This window comes from Rhinolophus hipposideros (assembly GCF_964194185.1).
Source record: "Rhinolophus hipposideros genome assembly, chromosome: 7".
Taxonomy (NCBI): domain Eukaryota; kingdom Metazoa; phylum Chordata; class Mammalia; order Chiroptera; family Rhinolophidae; genus Rhinolophus; species Rhinolophus hipposideros.
In genome coordinates, this window is record NC_138053.1 from 24,074,186 (window position 1) to 24,091,684 (window position 17,499).

The following is a 17,499-nucleotide window of genomic DNA, read 5'->3' on the forward strand; positions in this document are numbered from 1 at the left end:
GCGGGCAGTCTGATGAAGGACTCTGCCTTTAACCTGTAGGGTCTATGCTAGCTCCAGGCAGTTAGTTTCGGATTGAATTGTACTGTAGTATATCCACTTGGGGTGGAATTTATAGCATGCTGGGCAGAGTGCAGGTGGCACCCCAAAACTTGCAGCTGGCTCCTCAAGCAAGGGCAGTCTTATGAATGATTTTACCCTTAAATGTGGAGTACACAGTAACTCTGGGTATTTAGTATTAGAATTGAATTGTAGGATGGCCAGTCATGTCAGAGAACTGATGTTGGAACATAGCTGGGAATAATTTTCTTTCATAAGTTTTAAGAAATTGCTACTCTACTTCGCAGCTTCCAGTGCTACTGTTTATATATCTAAAGACATTTATGCGAAATTTGTTTTCCTCACCTTCTCTAGAAGGTGTTAGAATTTTTTCTTTATCCCTACTGAGATTAAATTTTATCATGATGTGCCCAATATGGAATTGTTTTCATCTGTGATGTTGGGTAATGAAGAGGCCATTTTATCTGGAAAACTATGCCCCTCAGTTCTGGGGAATTTTGATTTATTTCTTATGAAGATTCCCTCCCTTTAGTTCTCCATTATTTCTGGATTTCTTTATATTTGGATAATGAAGCCTTCTAGAATGATTCTCTAATTTTCTCACCTTTCTATTTTACATCTCATTACCTTTTGTTCTACTTTCTGAGAAATTTTTAACCTTTCTAGAAATGAGTTTTCAGAAATGAGTTTTTCATTTCTGTGATCACAATGTTAATTTCCAAGAATTCTTTCAATTTTCTGAATGTTCCTTTTGTATACTATAGTTTTCTTGCTTTTTGGATGCATTACCTTTTATCTGAGAATACTAATGTTAGCTTTATTTTTAAAGTTTTCTTCTTCCAGCATAGTATCTATGTTCATTAAATATTTCTTATTAGAAATTTAAAATGCCTGGTGGTGTTTAGCTGTCTATCCATATTTATGAGTGGGCTACCGATGAAAAAGTGAAGTGCCTGAGGGATGGAGTTTGTCAACTATAGCTGTCCCGTGAGGTGGTCCAGCTGGGTTGTTTTATTGGGGAATTCTCCAATGTCAGTATCTTTAGGTTGTTTTTTTTTTTTTTTTGGGTTAGTCACATTTCTTAGAGACGTTGCTTCTAGAAACTTGCCTGTATTATAAGCCTGGATGCCAGTGAGGGTTTCAGCATTCAATAAGTAAATATTCACTTAATTTAGTTTTTAGTATGGTACACCCCCAACTTGAATTACACTGGACTTAATAATACCTGAAAACCATTTGTTTTAGCCTTTCAGGGATAAATCTCTCATCTTTTGCTGGGAATGGAAAAGAGAAGTCACCTAGCTATGCAGAACTGAACAGAGGTTCTGGGGGCTCCACCTGCTACTTAACAAATTTTCAATCATCCTCTTGCTTTTAGCCCCTTCTTTATCCTCATACACAGAGGTACCTAATATAATCTTCTGGAACCTCTTAGGATTCCACAGTATAAAACAAGTTGCTTCGTGACTTCCTACTGCTGATTTGGGGTCAACTCTCTACCATATGCTAGAATAGTGCATTTGTTTACCTGCTCTGCAGCTCCCCCAATTTTACTGATGTTACCTCCTTTGGTCTTCGTGCCTTTTTCATTTTATCCTTTTAATGTCATTTTAATGAGGTTTGTGGAGTAAGCATAGGTAAATGTGTATGATCAATTTTTACTATGGATTACACACAAGGAAATAGCTTATTTACTAGTTGATAATACCCAAATTAAGTTAAGTTACCTGATTGTATATAAACTAATAACTGAAGGAAGGTATCTGTATTTATGGCTCTATAAATTTGTATTGCCTAAAAGTTATGAAGAAATCAAAGTAGTCAAGGTTTTTGACAATTTAATTTTAAGGAAAAATCTTCTAAACACCTATATTTCAATGATGCCACATTAATTATACATATTTTCTTTTCTTAGAGAAACTACCTATTTATACCGGCAAACAATAAAGGCAATTTACTAACCTCTGCTTCTGTTGTTTGGGACTGTAAAAGCTGTCGTATACGAAGTATGTCCTTCTCTATTTGCTGAATTCTGGTGACTCTTCGCTAAAATAAAATAAGTGACCAAATTAGATTTTTATTAAAAACGTTAGTGTAAATAATCATACTATGGCTACCACTTAGCAGCTAAGTGTTACGCCAAACCATCTTATATAAGAAGTTACTTATGTATATACATTCACATACTGACATTGGGATCAGCTCACCTTTTAAATGCATGTAACCTTACAAATACGTCATATATCAAATTGTATGATGCATATAGTATGGAAACTGGTATTTAAAAGTTATTTTCAAAATATATTTTAACCAAGAGAAAATTATACCTGAATTTAATCTTTTATTTTAATCCAGATAGCAATGTAATGTAATGGATTTATATAAAGCATGGTATGCCTGTTAAGGTAAAGAGCATCTGATTTATTTTAATAAGCATCAGGGTTTAAACAGTAGGATTAACCTTCCCCCAAATTATTCCTCTTACATTTCTGTAGTACTTTCAGATTTAGCTTCCCCGAATACCTACTGCAGATAAAGATTACTTTTATTCCTAACACTGGGATCACAATGATGGCAGAGCTTTTGCTCACCCCTATCCTGAGACCACCAGGTGAAGAAAAAGCTATAACTACAGATCAAACAATGTGGAACTGAAACTGGAAAAAGTGCTTTTAGAAAAAGGAAGATTTTGCTTTAATTTTTATAAATACTACTGGACAAGACAAAATCATATCTCTTGTATATAAAAACCTTGTCAATTAAAATTAGTTTAAATTAGCTTTATGACAGATCAAATACATAGGTTTTAAAAAAGGTACTGTCAATGTTGTATAATTTTCTCCAATAATTCTACCATTGACATCCTACGATTGAAGTAACAAAAACTGTATTATAAGAGTAATTGGGGCCTGCTTGGTGGCTCAGGAGGTTAGAGCTCCATGCTCCTAACTCCGAAGGCTGCCGGTTCGATTCCCATATGGGCCAGTGGGCTCTCAACCACAAGGTTGTCAGTTCAATTCCTTGAGTCCCACAAGGGATGGTGGGCAGCGGCCCCTGCAACTAAAATTAAACATGGCACCTTGAGCTGAGCTGCCCCTGAGCTCCCAGATGGCTCAGTTGGTTGGAGCCCGTCCTCTTAAACACAAGGTTGCCAGTTTGACTCCCACAGGGATGGTGGGCTGCACCCCCTGCAACTAGTAATGGCAACTGGACCTGGAGCTGAGCTGCGCCCTCCACAACTAAGACTGAAAGTTCAACAGCTTGAAGCTGAAAGGCACCCTCTACAACTAAGATTGAAAGGACAACAACTTGACTTGGAAAAAAGTCCTGGAAGTACACACTATTCCCCAATAAAGTCCTGTTCCCCTTAAAAAAAAAAAAAAGAGTAATTGTTTTGATGGGGGAAAACTGTTAGAACCTAGATTGAGTCATTTCCAAACTGTTTTTGATTATGTGCACCATCAATAAAAGATCACTGAGCATGTATACCCCAGTCGATAAATAAAAATACTGTAACAAATAACTTTAAGTATATATAGCTATACAACTTACATATAAAATCTCCCCTTTAATCATATTTAATTTTCCTTAAACAACAAAAAAAACCTCCTGATTTTTATTACCATAGTAAAAATGCTTATTGCTGCTATTATCCAGTATTAACAATAAACAAACACAGAAAAGCTCAAATAAGTTGTGCTCTCCTCACCCGTCTCCCCCCCCAAAAAAATCATTCCTTCCTTCTTCCGTAGATCCTTTCCTAACTTCCTTTGAACACTGTAACTACACTGATTCTTTATCATGGTTCTGAAAATAGTGAACTTAAGGTAAATAATATTCTCTACTTAACAAATCCTACCAAGTCTATTTTACATCATGAAAACATGCTGAATGAGAAATGCCTGTACTTCTGGTAGCATTCTACAAAGATGAGTGATCACTTCTACAATCAGATGGTAAATATTTCTTGGCTCTACAGAAACAACCAAACTACACAAAATTGCTGATTTTGTAATATTTGACTGTTTTTCCCTTTCTCTATATAACGATACCTCTCTGCCAATAATGTCCTCAATTAAAATTTTTGATCTTTAGAGGAGGAAAATAGGAAATTATATCTAATATTCCTCTCCATGATATTACATTTTTTGTATTACCAATATGTCACTAAATCCTGAAGTCAAATCTATGTCTTAATGTCCACATGACATTTCTCACATGACAACCTTTGGGCTTCTGTTTCTCAACACAAAAATAGAAGAAGCCAGTAGTATTTCTTTTATTTTCTATATGACAATTTTGAGTATTTATTAAATTATGTTCAATGAAATATGCTTAATTGTTCAGGAGTATGGAGTTGGTATGACTTCTGATAGATTTTAAAAAATTATAGTAGTAATACAGTTCAAATGCAGATTCAGGATAACACTTAACACATTAGGAATAGAAGATAAATTAACTTGATAAAGGGTATCTACTAAAAACGTTGAGTAAATAACAAACTTAAAAGTGAAATTATAGAAGAATTCCCCTTTAAAGTCAAGACAAGACCAAGAAGACCAATATCACTGCTTTGTATATAAAGATGTATTTGAGTTCTTACACAATGCAAAGAAAAAACAACGGACTGGAAAAGATAAACAAAATTGTCATTATTTGCAAATAATAGTACAGTTTATATGGAAAAATTAAAGAAAACCTTAAATTACTGAGACAATCTAATAAAAGTTCAGGAAGATTATTGGATATTTATTACTTAAATGTAATTTAGTAATATAATTAAAAGACAATCCCATTCACAAAGCAACAGAAAATTTAAGATAACCCGAAATAAATATTTAAAAATGTGTAATAGCCTTATGAACACTATTACAAAACTGTACTGAAGGACATAACGTAAGACCTAAATGAAGAGAGAGATAAATTTAATAACAATACTTAATATTTACTGAGTGTTTACAATGTGCCAGATTCTAAGTGCTCTGACAGGTACTAACTCATTTAATCCTCACGTTTTTTACAGTTTTTCATTATCTGTATTTTACCAATGAGAAAAATGAGGCAGAAAGAGAGTTTACCCAAGACCATAGTACTGATAAACAAAGGTCTAAGATTAGAAGCCATAAGTTTGGCTCCAGTCCGTCCTTTCAACCAAGAAGAGTCAATAATGTAAAGATATAAATTCCCCTCAAATTAATTTATTTATTCAATGTAATTCTAATCAAAAGCCTGAACGGCTTTTCTTTGAATTAGACAAGCTGGTATGAAATTTCAAATGGAAGAGTAACGAGACAGAATGTAACCACTTTTTAAAAAACAAAAATGAGGAGGACTTATCCTCCCAGATACCAAAATCTATAAAACTAGTGCAAATAAAATAAATGTGGTATCAGTGCAGGCATAGAGAAACTCAAATAAACTAATGGAACAGAGCTCAAAAATATCCAGAAAATATCAACTTAGCATGTGCCAGAGATGGCATTACTAATCAATGGGGAAATAGTGGAGTATCCAATAAATGATGAGAAAGTTAGTTAACAATATAAATATGCATGTATCTGTGTACATATATTACATATTAATAATCGTGAATAACACTATATATTATCTTTAAATAGTCAATACTAATGAAATGAATATGCTATACTGATTTATATAAATTAAATATTTAAAATTATATAATTATTTATACATACAATTTTAGAATGTGTATGTATACATAAAATTAGGTTCCTACCCCTAAAACATACATAATAGAAAATTTGAGATGAATCACAGGCCTAATTGTAAAAATAAAACATTAAAATTATCAGAAGCATTAGGAGGGTACCTTTATGACTTTAGAATAGGAAAAAATGTATAAATAGGTCCTAGAAAGCACAAATATGACAATATAATTAATTTAGCCTTACAGTAAAAAACAATTTTTATCACAAAGCTATTTTTTGGTGGGAAAGAGTTGTGATGTATATTATCTATAACAGATTGGTATCATGAGAATATTAAAACATCTCTCAAATATATAAGACATTTAACATAATAGAAAATGGGCAAACATATGAACAAATAGAAAGAAAACCCGAAAGTTTAATAAACATGGAAAGATTCAAATTCAGTAGTATTCAAGGAAGTATAAACTAAATGACAAAATAACGTTTCATTGCCTAGTGGTTGTGAATTATAAAATCCGACTCACAAGTGCTAGAGAAGACATGCAGAAGAAACAGGAATTCTCACATACTAGGAGTAGAAATGTAAATCGATAAAGTAATTTTGAGTACACTTTGGGAAACATTACTTCAAAACACTCATACATAATGGGCAGCAGTTATGCTTTTAGGTTTATACCCTAGAGTGTAAGTTAGCAAATTAGGGCCTGCTACCATCCATTTTTGTGAATTAAGTTTAACTGACACACAGCCAGGCCCATTTGTTTACATATAGTAATCTATAGTTGGAATTTTCCTACAAAGGCAGAGACACAATGTCTAAAACATTTACTATCTGGCCCTTTAAAAAAAAGATTGCTGATTCTTGAGGTAGAGAAACTCTTGCACATGTTTATAAGATATAAATATGTTTACCAGACTTGTTTTAACAGTGAAAAATTGTAAACAGCTTAAATTTCCAACAACCAAGAAATAGATCAACTATATTAAACTATATCATTCATATAATTATAAAAAAATATGGCAATATTGAAGTGTAAGTAAACTTCAGTCTACCAATCCTCACTCCCCAGAAGTAAGCTCTATTAACTTGAAATACATTTTTCCAATCTTTGCCTAGAGGAACGTAGGGACCACCATAATAGGTGTCCAGGTAATGTTGAAAAAATAAAGGAGTGAAAAAACAAACAAACTGTTAACAGAGGTAGCTAGAGACTAACAACCTCACATAGGCATGAGAAAGAGTGGATTTTGTTTTGCATTTTCCTAAATTGTTTACAGTCATTTGTATGTATTTTACTGGACATGTGCACTTTTCAATAAATTGATTATATACCTATTTTTAAAAAGTTATCTTTTTTTAATTAATTTGTAGGAATTCTTATATTTTAGGGATATTAACCATTATCCCTTTATATGTTATAAATGGTTTCTCTGGTTTACCTTCTGTAGGATCAATGTTTTCAATTTTTATGAAATAAATTCTTTTTTCCCCTTTATTGCTTTTGAGTTTCCATTCTTAGTAGGAAGGCCTCCTTTGTCCTATATTTTCTTCTATTAATTTTAGATTTATTTTTCACATTTGGTATTTAATAAATCTGTAATTTTTATTGTATAGGTATGAGGTAGGGATCTGATTTAATTTCTCTTCTTCCAAATAGGTTGCTAGTTGTATTCCTGAATTATTTACCATTTCACCCCAAATTTATAATGTAATTTTTATCATATAAAGATTCCATATATTCTTTTTTTTTTTTACTTTTATTTCAGATACAGTTGACGTTCAATATTATTTTCTATTAGTTTTAGGTATACAGCATAGTGGCTCGATATCCCCCCGATCAGTCTAGTACCTACCGGGCACTATGCATAATCGCTGCAACATTACTGATGGATTTTCTATGCTGTACTTTACATCTCTGTGACTATTTTGCAACTACCAATTTGTATCTCTTAATCATTTCATCTTTTCCTCCCAGCCCCCCAAGATCTCTTCCCTCTGGCAACAATCAGTTTGCTTTCTACATAGGACAATGTGTTTCGCTTTTTGCCATTGAGTACAGTATTAGCTGTGGGTTTGTCATATATGGCCTTTACTGTGTTGAGATATGTTCCTTCTATTCCTACTTTGCTGAGAGTTTTTATCGTAAATGGATGGGGGGATTTTCTCAAATACTTTTCTGCATCTATTAATATGACTATATGATTTTTATTTTTCATTTTGTTTATTTGGTGTATCACAATTGATTTGTGGATATTGAACCAAACTTGCATACCAGGAATGAATCCCACTTGATCATGGTGTATGCCCTTTTTAATGTATTGCTGAATTTGGTATTCTAATATACTGTTGAGGATTTTTGCATCTACGTTCATCAGAGATACTGGCCTATAATTTTCTTTTTTGTGTGATTTTTTCTTTGTCTGGTTTTTAAATCAGGGTAATGGTGACCTTGTAAAATGAGCTTGGGTGTTTTCCCTCCCCTTGAATTTTTTGAAATAGTTTGAAAAGGACAGGTGTTAATTTTTCTTTGAATGTTTGGTAAAATTCACATGTGAATCCATTTGGTCCTGAACTTTTGTTTGTTGGAAGTTTTTTTTGATTACTTACTTAATTTTGTTAGTACTACTCAGTCAGTTCAGATTTTGTTTCTTCCTGATTCAGTCTTGGATTATCTATTTCTAGGAATTTATCCATTTCTTCCAGACTGTTCAATTTGTTGGCATATAACTGTAATATTTTTTTATAATCCTTTGTATTTCTGTGGTGTCAGTTGTCACTTCTCTTTCATTTCTGATTTTATTTATGTAGCTCCTCTATTTTCTTGATGGTCTGGTTAAAGGTTTATCAACGTTGTTTATCTTCTCAAAGAACCAGCTCTTGGTTTCATTGATCTTTTGTAATGTTTTTGTTTAGCTGCTATTTATTTCCCATTTGATCTTTATTTCCTTCCTTCTACTCACTTTGGGCTTTGTTTGCTGTTCTTTCTCTAGTTCCTTTAAGTGTAAGGGTAGATTGAGATTTTCCTTGTTTCTTGATGTAGGCCTGTATTGCTATGAATTTCCCTCTGAGGACTGCTTTCGCTGTGTCCCATAGATTTGGGGTCATTTCATTTTCATTTGACCTTTGCCATTGTAATTATGATGTGTCTTGATGTGGGCCTCTTTCAATTCATCTTTTTTGTGATTCTCTGCACTTCCTGGACTGGTATATCTATTTCCTTTGCTAACTCAGGAAAGTTTTCATTCATTATTTCTTTAAATAGGTTCTCAATTCCTTGATTTCTCTCTTCTCCTTCTGGTACCCCTATGATGCAAATGTTGTTATGCTTGATACTGTCCCAAAGGCCCCTTAAAATATCCTCACCATTTTGATTCATTTCCCTTTTTGCTATTCTGATATGGTGTTTTCCGCTACCTTGCCTTCCACATAGCTATTCCATCCTCTGCTTCATCTAATCTGCTAGTGATTCCTTCTAGTGCATTCTTCATTCAGTTATTGTATTCTTCATTTCTGACTGGTTCTTTTTTATGGCTTCTATGTCCTTTTTTATGCTTGCTATGTCCTTTTTTTTTATCTCTGTTGAGGTTCTCACTAAGTTTCTTGAGCATCCTTATTACCATTGTTTTGAACTCTATCTGGTAGGTTACTTGCCTCCATTTCATTTAGTGCTTTTTCTGCAGTTTTCTCCTGTTCTTTCATTTGGCACATATTTCTTTGTTTCTTCATTTTGGCTACTTCTCCGTGTTTGTTTCCACCAGTCTTGGGTGGATGGCCTCATACAGGTGCCCTGTGAGGCCCAGTGGTACAGTCTCCCTGATCACCTGCACTGTGTGCTCTCCTATTGTAGCTGAGCCTTTACTGCTGTTGGCAGTCAGTGGGTTGGATTGACCCTGAGGCTGATTGGCTGTTGGGTTTGGCTACATCCACAGCTTATGGGCCGCTGTGCAGGGGGGCTTAACTCACGAATTGGGAAGTCACTTCAGTGGGCTCTGGCACTTGCTGAGACCTCCCTCTGGGTGTGTAACTTGTGGGGCTAATTGGGTTGTGTTGTGTTGTAGTGTGAAGCTGGCCTCAAGATATGGTGGTTCTGTGGCATCTTGGGATGGGTTCTGGTGCAGGCCCAGGTTAACTACTATCTGAGACTGAACCGGGACTACCTGGTAGAAAGTACAGAGCAATCCGTGGTTGGTTGCTGCCTGTGTTGGACCTGGAGGCATGTGGGAGAGGCCATGCTGTGAACCAAGGATGGCTGCCAACAGTACTGGGGTCTGGGGTAGCTCCACAAAAAACCAAGGTACCCCAAGGCCTGCTGCTGCCTGCCAACTGTGCTACCATAAAGCTCAGCCACTGAAAGAGCTTTGTGTGGTATGTGACTTGGGTGAGGTGAGGTCTCAGGGAGTCACCAGGGTGGGGCGAGTGGTATTCACCTAGGAGATTCTGGTTTGGCACCAGTGCTGATCCTGGGAGCTACTCAGCAAAAGGTTCAGAGCACAAGGCCAGCTGCCACCCACCAGTCCCTGAGAGTTGTTCAAGAAAGACTGTAGCATAAGCCAGGGCTGGCTGCTGGCCCTGAAAGTGCTTCAAGTGGCATGCAAGTTGAGTCCAGAGCCTCCTGGCGTGTATGGGGATGGAGCTGGCTGCCAGTTGCAGAAAGTGCCTCTAGCACTGTGAGTTGGATGGGGCAGCGTCTCAGGGAGTCACCAGTGTGGAGATACAGAGTTCACTAGACCAATGCAGATTCAGAGTTGGCCGTGTTCCGGCAGGGCTCAACCCAGGAAAGATGGTGCCTGCCTGTAGGCTACATGGGAGGTAGGCTCAAAACAGGGAAAATGGCGACTGTCTTTGAAGCCACACAACTCAATCTCTCCCTGTATGTCTCTGGCGCCTTCAAAGTCACCGTCCCTCTGCCAAAGCCCAGTGACCGCCTGAGATTGAGTCTGTGCGTGGGCCCTGTGCATGGGTTTGGGTTTCCAGCAGCCTTCCATCTCACCTGGATGGTCAGACTCCCCATAGTTTTTCACAGCCAGATGTTGTGGGGACTCCTCTTTCTGGCACCGGTACTCCGGGCTGGGGAGCCTGGTGTTCCTTGCTTCTGGGGAGGTCGGGGGAACCCTCTATAGCTGATATCCCTCTCAATTCTCAACTGCCACTCGCAAGAATAGGAGTTCAGTCACTCTGCATCTCTGCCCCTCCTACCAGTTTTCTACCAGTGTCCTGGCGTCTTCTTTATATTCTTTGTTGTAGGACTTCTAGTCAGTTAATCTTCATATGGTTCTCCAGGTTGATTGTTCTATAATTTAGTTGTAATTTAATGCAGTCATGGGAGGAGGCAAGCACAGCGTTTATCTACTCTGCGATCTTGGCGACCTCTCCAAGGTTCCATAGATTTGTATTCCTGCATCTCTTCTAGTCCCTATTCTGATCCATTTGCCTATGTCTATTTCTGTACTATCACATTCTGGTTATTTTAACATCTTTACAGTAATTTTTAATGAATGGTAAATCCCCACTCATTGAGCTTTCTTAAATATTTTTGGAAATTCTTACATTATAACCTTTAGAATCAGTTTTCCAGGTTCCAAAAAATTATTAAGCTTAAAATTGGAACTGTATTATATTTATACTATTTTCCTGAAAATACGACCTAGCTGGACAATCAGCTCTAATGTGTCTTTTGGAGCAAAAATTAATATGAGACCTGATATTATATTAGACCTGGTCTTATAATAAAATGCGACCGGGTCTTACATTAATTTTTGCTCCAAAAGACACATTAGATCTGATTTTCCGGCTAGGTCTTATTTTGGGGGAAAGATGGTACATTAATTTTAGAAAGATATATAAGAATATTAAAATCGTCTCATCCAAGTTTCTCTATTTTTAAACATACTGAGGTATAAATGAAATACAAAAGTGTGTTAGTTTCAGGTATACAATGATTCAATATTTGTATACACGGTGAAATGATCACCGCAATAAGTCTAGTTACCATCCGAGGCTTCTCTATTTTTAAAGTCATGTTTTGTGATCTTTAGTAATTTTATATTTTCCTTCATATGGTCTTTTTTAGGTATTTTAAAGTTTACGGTTATTGTGAATACGTCCACCTACCATGTATTCATTTTTAACTGGTAGTTATTGTTACTAGAGAAAAGCTTACTAATTTTTGTAATGTATCTTAACGCCAGCTACCGTATTCAATGCTTTATTAGTTTAAATACTTTTTTTTCTTCATTCTCTACAGCTTTCTAGGTAAACAACCACATTATTTGAAAATGACAATTATTTCTTTCTAGTTGGAAAATACTGTAGTATTTATACCACTTATTTGATTTTTCTAACTGCATTAGTGGAGCTTCCAAACAAAGTTAAATAATAGTGGAGACAGAAAACATCCCAAGCATATTAATGGTTGCAATGGTAATAACCTCAGAATTTCTCTATTTTTTCTCAAGTTAATGTCAAGTTTGCGTCTGGCTTCCTATAAATACTTATTTTTTAATAAAACCTTTTACTCTATTCTTATCTTACTTGGAATTCTTATTCATTCTTTCTCCCTGCAAATGAGATCTCACATTTTTTCTCATGGCCTCAAGTCCTCCTGGGACCTACGTGCAGGTCCATATTCTTGTTTTACATGTTCAGTCAGTCACCCAAGCAGAGAGGAGGGAAAGAAGTGTTCTGACCAATGTTCTTCCATTATTCCCATTACTTTATTAATTTTGACAGCTGTGTACTAGTGATGTGATAATTTATTAACTATCTCCCCAACAGATGAACACTGAAGTTGTCTCTTTCTGTTAATGTCTCACAAATAGTGCAGCAATAATAATCACAAAATCTATTCCTATATTCTTGTAACTTTAAGTAAATATTTCTGTTGGACGTTTTCTAGAAGTGCTACAGAATTATCAAGTCAGAAAGCACAGGCATTTTAATTTTGACAGGTAGTGCCACCTTGTCCTCCATTAATTTATTATTATAACAACAGGGTAGACACTGCTTCCTACTTTCACACTCTTACCAATACCGCATGTCATCAAATTGTAAAGTTTTTGCCAGTCTGACAGGCAAACAAACCATCACTACCGACATAAAAACAACCTATTTTGTTACATTGCCCTGATGACTAGTGATGTTTAAATATTACAATTGTTTATTAACCACTTGTACTTATTTTGTAATGGGACTACTCATATCTTCTGATCATTTTATTATTTGGTTGTCTTGCTTTCAAATGATTTGTAGGTGCTTCTTGTGTATTAGGCATATTAACTCCTTATACATATATATTACAAACATTTCCATTATTTGCCTTTTCACTTTGTCTACAATATGTCTTTAACCTTAACCTTCACACAGCTATTTCCAGAATAAATGAATGCTTGTTTTATTTCTAAAAATATGGAATAAAACTTTCTTAGAACATTAACTACCAAAATGAAGAACACTGTATTCCAGAAAAACCATATCAGAGCATATCTGAACAAAATGGCCAAGAAATACATTAATCTCTCTTCTAGGATATAGATTAAACTGTCTAGAATACATCTACTTATATTTGATACGCAAGAATTTCCACATCTGCCATGTCATTTAGTTCCTTAAGGATGTCTGAAAACAAACACATTAACAGATAAAGAAAAACTAACTTCTATATACAGTATTCCATGTATTTACATTCTAAAAAGGCTGATTCATAACCAAAGTAGTAGTTTTCATGTATTTTCTGTAATTAAAAACACCTGCCTGACATTTTAAATTCCATGAAAACCCCAATGTCACAAATGCTAAATTTAAAATACAATATATTTTTAGAAATTCTTCATATATTTTTTATTTTAATTCTTTGTCAGTTATATGGTGATAAATATCTTCTTTTAATTTGTAACTTATCTTTTCACTTTATTTAAGGTCCCTGATGAAGATAAATTCTTAATTTTAATACAGTAGAATTTATTAGTCTTTTATAATTAATGTTTTATGTGTTATTTAAGAAATCCTTTCTAACTCCAATGTCAGAAAGATATTCATGTATATTTTCTATTGAAAGGTTTATTTTTTTAAAGTTTTACTTTTGGTATTTAAGACATTAATCTGAAAGGGATCGGGGTGAGAGGAGATTAAGAAAAAGAATGTATCTCACACACACACACACACACACACACACACATATATTTAACTAATATATGTATGTTTTAGTTGAGCATCTAGCCTCATTGTGAAACTAATAGGTATGAACTATGAAATGTATCATGGTACTGGTATTTAGGTATCACCTTAGTCTACCACCATACTCCAGCATAAATAGAATATACATTATATTTAGGAAGCTACCACATAAAAAATGAAGACTTTGGGGAATATAAAATATTCTGTATTAGTGATTTTAAAACTATAAAATAAATATTTCAGAATACAAAAATGCAGTTATATCACACATAAAAAGGTAGGCCCTCTTTTGCTATTTTAAGAAAATCTTTTAAATAATGTTTTCCTCCCAATTTGTCCCAATAGTTTTTTTTGTTTTTTTGTTTTGTTTAATTCTCCATGCTTGCTTTGAAAGAGACAAGGCGATGAGCAAAGCTTCCTCAGGGCTTAAAAACATTAGCAATACACTTGTGTGACTATAAAAGGACTAAATTCAATAATACATAGAAGTGCTTAACAAATAACAAAGCTAGTTAATATTCTTTCTTGACATTAGTTGAAGGTAGAAATATGGGAATGTTCTCCATCCAACTCATTTCACCTTTCCCAATGTTTACTAAATTTATGTTTTCTTCCTACTTTCCTTGAATGAGGGCTTGTTTTTTTTAAATTTTATTTAAGTGTACAACTTGAAGAGCAGTAAAATATTCTCAATGTCATTACACATGGATTCATTACACATACATTCTAAGGAGTAAAAATTTCAAAGGAGAACTGAAGCTACCTATAAGCACTCAGGTGACCAGCATCTAATTCATTTTCCCTGTTACAGTTCCAAGACAGAGATGAACAGTATAAGGAAAATGAAATACAGTAGAGACAGAATTATGTCAACACTGGTTATGTTGCCCAGAAGCCATGGTTAATTATTATTTTGCAATTGTGCCGAAGTGAAGACAGACTAATAAATACCTTTAACAATAAAACTTAATCAATGTTAACAGAGCCATAATTCATTCCATTCATAATAGCTCCTCCCTAGCTAGTGCCAGTTTTAGTTTAATAATAAATCAGTCACCTGTGCTCGTTTTTCCATATCTTGGCACGTTCCTAGCTGTTCTTCCATTGCAACTCTGATTTGCCTTGCTTCATATTCCAATTGCCTTCTGGTCATATCTGTTTGTAAGGAAAACTAAAACCACAAATAAAATTAAAATGTAAATATCTCATGTTTTTGTGTCTATCAGTAAATATCAACAAAGAAAATTAGAAGGAAATATGTGGAAGTTCTGGTGCATGAGAAAATCATATTTTACTCCAAGGAGTCCTAAAGATTAGATTATAGGTGCGAGGCTCAGTCTGAGTCTCAGATATGAAATGAAGCATTTGAAACATTTTTCTTGTCCCATAGCCACAAATGTCTTTAATTAAACTGTACTATTTCATTTAAAATATACATTGGTCCAGTAAGCCTATCTTTACTTCCCTTATGATTTTTCTCCACTGTAGAGGTGTGATTTTTAATTATTAAAACTGCCATGTTAATGTGGACAATATAGAAAAATCAAGAAACAGATCCATCATCAAGTTTATACCTCAATTTAAGGTAAAGATTACCATATACATGCAGACTAAACAGAGAATTTCTCATTTGTAAAATGAAGATAATGGGATAAGGAAAAGCTTTTATGTAACAGAGATAATGAGAAACTATGAGGACAAAATCAACACAAACTTTTTGGTAAAAATACAAAAGTGAAGCAAAGTTGAAACAAAAAGAAGTACTCGTCACAGAGTGTTAATTCATTCAATAATTTATTAATCCTCTAATTAAAATCCTCTAATTAAAACTGCTAGGCATACAAAAGGATGAAAAGGACAAAGGTAATGAAACTTATAAACACATGCCCCTAGAGGTAATAAAGACTAAAAATATGATTAAAAAAAAACAGGAAAGTTATAATGTGTCATTATTGGAATAAGGAAATGCCATAGATTTTTCATGCTCTATATGCCCAATGCAATGTGAGACACATGTCTGACTCAGCCTAGCATTCTGCAGGCCCAAGGGCCAATTGCATTGTCAGTTAACTTAGAGGAGCTCTCACTTCTTTCCTTTGCAACACACGATGACATTCGTATACAGAATGTATTTCTACAGGCATACCCAAATTATGGGTTGCAATATAGAAGAAAGTCTGCATGCTATTTCTAACTCCCAATTAGTCCATTGTAACTCCACTCATTATGTCCTCCACTTCCCAAATCCCCCTGCAAAAAAAAGTTTAACATGACACAGTATGTTGCAATAATGTGCTTCAGAACTGATATTTTAAGCAATATCTATATCTTGAGAAGTATTTCCATATGAAAGTGTTCTTAGCTTGGCTTTCCAATATGAAAAGCAAAATTTGTGAAATTAAAAAATGTTTACAAAATGCAAGCAATTTGAATTCACTAATGTTGCCAAATAACATATAATAATGTCTTACATAGTCTGTTAAATGTGATTATTCAATAAATTCATAGAGGAATAATTAATTTATTCGACAGCTGATCTTTGCTTCAGATATTAACCATTGCTCTTGAGTTCTCACATGTCTGTGAGCCCTTTTCTGAACCTGACTGCACGCAGGCAGCCTCTAAATTTTGTATATTCTAATTACCGAAGTGAATGGTGAACAACACTATGCTTTGGTATTTTTATTTATAAGAGTAAAAATCCCGCCAAATATCCTCCTAAGTTCCTATTCCTTGTCTGCTAACAACTCTCCAATAACTGTTCTTTCACTATTTGTGTCTCCTTAATATTCAGAAAGGTGTTAAGGACATTGTCAGAAAGTGGGATCTTCTCTATTGCTCTCAAAACTCTGAATGATTGTCCCATGGAACGGAGCACTTACGCTTCTAGTTCTAACCCTTGCCAGACAATGTCCACCCAGGAACGCTGGCTAACTACATGTTTTGGAGAAGGTTTTCCTTTTTCCTATTTTTGCTTTTTATGTTCTCTCAAAAGTACTATTAGAAAATGAAAAATCTAAGCTAAGAGAGGAAGATATTTTAAGTAGCTTATTTTTATTTTCTCTTTTTAAAAATTACAAAAAAAAATTATGAACAGTTGAAATAATTTTGTTTGAAATTATTAATGTATTTCAGAAATGTTCTTATATGTGCCATTCCATGAATTAATATAGTGGACATGGACAAGGTGGGTGAGGAGGGAAAGGATGACAGGATTAAATTCTTTTTCACAGTTATATTTGCAAGACAAACAAATTTTAGTACTTGCATAAAGTTCTAAGATTCATGCCAACAGCTATTGGTAATTATAATAACTGGAATAGGACTCAAATTAACTTCAAAGGTATTTTTATTCAAAAACTATTTGGCAGATTCCTGTAATATGTTTCAGAAAACAGACAGATGGTGATAAACACTTCTACAGAGTATATTTGGCAATTTAATACAAAGAATAAAAAACCAGTGGCCTAGTTGAATCCTGAGTATTTTAGTATTCCAACTTAATAGATTTACTTAACTATGGGCTTAAAATAAATACTTGCTTGAGCACAATGAAGTTTTTCATCTTTATAAACAAAAATTAATTAACTTATATAA

General features: G+C 34.3%; 1 protein-coding gene across 7 annotated transcripts in view; it reads right to left on the minus strand.

Moving 5' to 3' along the window:
* APC (APC regulator of WNT signaling pathway) overlaps positions 1 to 17,499 on the minus strand; it is a 127,526-nt gene that overhangs the window by 47,910 nt on the left and 62,117 nt on the right. For all 7 annotated transcript variants that reach the window (XM_081052909.1, XM_081052905.1, XM_081052911.1 and 4 more), the window contains 2 exons: positions 14,960 to 15,073; positions 2,020 to 2,103 (listed from right to left, as the gene is read on the minus strand). In XM_081052909.1, the coding sequence (XP_080909035.1) occupies positions 2,020 to 2,103; positions 14,960 to 15,073 (198 nt within the window). The remainder of the gene's footprint in view (positions 1 to 2,019; positions 2,104 to 14,959; positions 15,074 to 17,499) is intronic.